Below are 5,089 nucleotides of genomic sequence, written 5' to 3'. Positions count from 1 at the left end.
TGCCCGCCCCCCTGCGGGGGGGGGGTGGGCAGTGCGTGTCATAGTGACTGGTCGTTCCTCCGTGGTCGATTTGCATATTGGGTTTTATTATGTAGAATATTTGAACATATGTATAATTCATTGAGTCCTACAGAGAAGAGGGATCTTAAAGGTTTTTCTAGTCTTGATTGCCTACTTTTAAAACAGAAACACATCTTCAACCAATTCTTGACATTTGGATCTTATAATTGCTTTTATTATAGCCATTGGTAGGGAATATACTCCTTTAGGCATTCTATTCTATTTATGAATAGTTCTATCCAATTGAAAATTGTACCTTGAATCTATCTCACTGTTAACTGTTCATCATAATTTTGTTCCTTTAGAACTAGACCTTATCTTGTAAAAATACTCTTCAGTTGTTTGAAGACAGACGTCATGGGTCTCATTACATCTTATTTATGTAAAGCAAACCAGTTTGTTTTTTTAATTATTAGTCATGTTACATGATTTCTCTGTCCTCATCACATAATGGACATGTTTGACTTTCTTGGCTTTAAATGTTTTTTACTACAACCTCAATAAAGAATACATTTTCTATCTTAACTGAATATAACCATACATATCGAAATATGTAAGTACATAGTTTTTGAACAAAAATTTCATAAGACAATATATCTTTACACTAATATCTTCTGTTCTCTTAATTTAAAAAAATCCTAGTGTTAACCCGTTACCTGGTTTTATCCAATCTGTAGTTTGGAACACTATTTTAGTTTATTAATGTTGCAGAATTAAAACAGTTTCCCAAAGCTGGATAATCATTGCTAAAACAGGTTTTACCTTTATCACCTCAAAGAGAATATCCTGATGGTGATTACTAAGAAAAAGTTTACAGGATTGTCAAGTTATTGGTAATGAGTACTGTAAAACTAAAATACACGTAACTTTTATTTTTATCCTCAGGTGGCGACAGACAAGGTTGCGGAAAAGCTGAGTTCTACTCTCTCATGGGTGAAGAACACAGTATCATACACAGTCAATCAGATGGCCAGTCAGGTGGCAAGTCCATCTACTTCATTACACACTACATCCTCATCTACCACATTATCAACGCCAGCCCTTTCACCATCTTCCCCGTCACAGCTGAGTCCAGACGACTTAGAACTCCTGGCTAAACTGGAGGAACAAAATAGGTGAGTGAGGTTGTTTGTCTTTTTTCTCTCCAATTTTCATACAAACTCAACCATTTACTCATATTAAGAATGTTTACTTTTTATTTTTTGGCTTATTGTTTATCAAAATTACTTAAAAGTATTCAAGTCTGTTTTGGAAGAGTTGGTCTTAAACCAAAGTTGGACTAAAATTTTCTTCTGGCTAACATAGCTTTATATATTTCTTTCCTCTTTTAAAAAAAAATCACCATTTATCCCCCCTATACACTCTTCCACCTCTACCTACCCACTCCCTATATATTTATTTTCTTAGTATAGAATATTCCCTAAATTCTTCCTGAATATTAGAAAAAAATTTAAAGGCAAATAAAACCACCATTTTTAAAATTTTTAATATTTTTTTGTTAATTCTCACCTGAGGATATTTTCCCATTGATTTTTAGAGAGAGTGGGAGGGAGAGGGAGAGACAGAGAGAGAAACATTGATGTGAGAGAGACAACATTGATTGGTTGCCTCCTGCAAGCACCCCGACCAGGGCAGGTCATGGAACCTGTTAGCAAGGTATATGCCCTTGACAAGAATCAAATCTGGGACCCTTCAGTCCACAGACCGACGCTCTGTCCACTGAGCCAAACCAGTTAGGCCAAAACTACCATTTTTGTTTTAAACAAAATAGTCCCCTCTGGTTACGTCATAAAATAATTTAATCAGGATGGATATCTGATTTGCGTTTTAGAGTGGGAAATCTCTTCATAAGTTTATTCATGGAAGGCAAAGTATCCTTTTCTGTTGATGAATATGAAATAGTTGTTTACTCTGCTAGGAATGTGTGCTCTGGACTCTGTGTGTCATTTTACTCTATTACTAGTGGCCCGGTGCACGAATTCGTGCACATTGAAAGGAAATTAATTAGAAGAAATATTTTAATATCGCTATTCGCCCTTTCTCTATAAATAGAAGTGTCAACCAAATTCACGATCGACACTGACAAATCGAAACACATGCATGCTATTGGTGCCAGTGAGAGCTTTATATGTATTGCGCATGCGCGAGTCACCTTAGCCTTTTATATATATAGAATAAACTTGCTTAATTGGCCCTAACCGGTTTGGCTCAGTGGATAGAGTGTCAGCCTGCGGACTCAAGGGTCCCAGGTTTGATTCCAGTCAAGGGCATGTACCTTGGTTGGGGGCACATCCCCAGTAGGGAGTGTGCAGGAGGCAGCTGATCGATGTTTCTCTCTCATCGATGTTTCTAACTCTCTATCCCTCTCCCTTCCTCTCTGTAAAAAAAATCAATAAAATATATTTTAAAAAAACACACAAAAAAACTTGGTTAATTAGACCTGCTTTCTGATTTAGCTAAATTTTTTCCAGCCCAGTGAAGCACCCCAACTTCTCTTTTAGGTAACTGTCAGCAACACAGCAGTAAATATCAACATGAAGCAGATTATGATTGTAGATGACGCAGGGAGAAAAAAAGGGTGAAATATTTAACTACAGCAGTGTTTGACTATATTCTGTGCAGTGAGAAAACCTGATGTCATTTTCAAAGTCCACCATTTCTTACTTCTTTTCAGTCGGGTCAAGTTTCTAAGCTTTCTAAATCTCTGTTTTTTGGCTAGTGAAAAGAAAATAGGATTCCACCAAGTCTCCTAACTACCTACTTACTCCAGGACTTCTGTGAAGATCAGATGAGATGAGGCATGGGAAAACGCTTCACAGACATTTGGTTAAAGTGTAAAATGTTTGCACCTGACTATAAAGCAAGTCATGTTCCTAGGCTGAAGAAACTTCAAGGAGGCTAGTTGCTAGGGAGAGGAAGGGGGCGTTGCTATGTGATGTCATTACCCGGCGCCCACAGCCACCGTTTCCAGGCTGGCTGGGCTATGGGCCACATTTTGTGCCATGGGATCTTGGCAGCGTTGGCTGCGATTTGGTGGGCTGTCGCTCCAGGGTGGTGATGGGGCCTGTGTCTCACTTGGGGGAAGCTGAGTGTTGCTTTGTTGGCACCAGGTCCGCGGTGCCATTTCTTTGTAAATGGCCAGTGCATATCACGGCAGCTCCTGCATTGAGTGTCTTCCCCCTGGTGGGCAGTACACATCATAGCGACCAGTTGGACAGTCGGAGAAACACTTAGCATATTAGCCTTTTATATATATAGATTATCAAAAGCTCTTTAGGGCATCAGCCAGAAAGGAATTATTAGAAGAGCATCCTTTTGTGTTTAGTCAAGATATATATTACCACTCACTATAAGCATAATAGCAGAGATAATTTCTAGCAGCTTTTCTGATATATAATTGACATAATAAAAAATTATACTTAATAAGGTACACAGTTTGATATATATACTGTAAAATTATCACCAAAGAAAAAAAAATTATCACCAAAATCAAGAAAATGAATGTATCCATTATCCCACTTCCCATCTCCAGGAAGCCATTGATAATGCTTTCAAACTAGTTTAGTTTGCATTTTCTAGAATTTTATAGAAATGGAATCATACACTATGTACTCTATTTAAAAAATATTTTTATTGATTTTTAGAGAGAGAGGAAGGGGGGGAGAGAGAGAGAAACAATGTGAGAGGGAAACACCATTGGCTGCCTCCTGTATGCCCCCTACTGGGGATCAAACCCTCAACGGGGCATGTGCCCTCAATGGAAATTGAACCAGCGACCTCTTGGTGCTCTGGATGACACCCAACCAACTGAACTACACCAGCCAGGGCACTCTGTACTCTTTTTAAATGGATTATTTCACTCAGCATAATTATTTGGAGATTCATCCATATGAATAGAGATGACAGGTACCATATGATTAAATTTATATGTAGAGTCAAATGAACAAAATAAAGAAGGAAAATAGAGACTCATAGATACAGAGAACAGATTGACATCTGTCAGAAGGGAGGGGCGTTGGAGGACTTGGTGAAAAAGGTGAAGGGATTAATCAAAACAAAAAACAACAACTCAGAGACACAAACAACTGTATGGGGAGTACCAGAGGTCAAGGGGGGTTGGGAGAGGTAGAATAGGGTAAAGGGGAGATTAGTGGTTTTGGAAGGAGACTTGATTTTGGGTGGTGAACATGCAAAACAATACATAGATGATGTATTATAGAATTGTTATACCTGAAACTTATATAATTTTATTAACCAATGTTACATAAATAAATTCAATAAAAATTAAAACATTTTTCAAAAAAAAAGTACAAACATTTGTATTATTGTATAATTTCATTTCTACTGGGCACATACCTAGTGATGGATAACTGGTTCATGTAGTAGGTGTACATTTAACTGTCAGTCTGTTTTCCAGACGGCTATACTTTTTCATGTTCTCACTATTAGCTTATAAACATTTCCTCTACATCCTTGCCAGCAGTTGGTGCTGAGAGTCTTTACTTTTAGCCATTTTAGTAGGTATTGATACCTTGTTTTTTAAAAACATTTATTTATCAATTACAATTGACGTACAATATTATATTCGTTTCAGGTGTACAGTACAGTGATTAAACATTTATGTACCTCACAAAGTACACCCCAATAAGTGGTACCCATCTGACACCACACATTATTATTACAACTAGAGGCCCGGTGCACAAAAATTTGTGCACTGGGGGGGGGAAGGGGGGGGTCCCTCAGCCCGGCCTGTGCCCTCTCACAGTCTGGGACCCCTCGGGAGATAACGACCTGCTGGCTTAGGCCTGCTCCCGGGTGGCAGAGGGCAGGCCCAATCCCTAGGTGCAGCCCCTGGTCGGGCTCAGAGCAGGGCTGATTGGGGAGTTGGGGCGCCGCCCCCTGTCATGCACAGAGCAGGGCGGATCGGGAGGTTGCGATGCCACCCTCAGTCACGCTCAGGGTAGGGCAGATTGGGGGGTTGGGGCACCGCCCGCTGTCACACTCAAGGCAGGGTCAATGGGGAGGTTGC

The 5,089-nt window shown here is 39.5% G+C and overlaps 1 protein-coding gene across 14 annotated transcripts in view; it reads left to right on the top strand.

The window, feature by feature from the left end:
• EVI5 (ecotropic viral integration site 5) overlaps window positions 1–5,089 on the top strand; it is a 222,915-nt gene that overhangs the window by 64,137 nt on the left and 153,689 nt on the right. For all 14 annotated transcript variants that reach the window (XM_014550019.1, XM_014550018.1, XM_014550017.1 and 11 more), the window contains exon 2: window positions 946–1,175. In XM_014550019.1, the coding sequence (XP_014405505.1) occupies window positions 946–1,175 (230 nt within the window). The remainder of the gene's footprint in view (window positions 1–945; window positions 1,176–5,089) is intronic.

Source organism: Myotis brandtii, unplaced genomic scaffold, assembly GCF_000412655.1.
Source record: "Myotis brandtii unplaced genomic scaffold, ASM41265v1 scaffold58, whole genome shotgun sequence".
In the NCBI taxonomy this organism is placed as follows: domain Eukaryota; kingdom Metazoa; phylum Chordata; class Mammalia; order Chiroptera; family Vespertilionidae; genus Myotis; species Myotis brandtii.
Note: the sequence above shows the minus strand (reverse complement) of the source record. Positions and strands in the feature narration are given on the sequence as shown.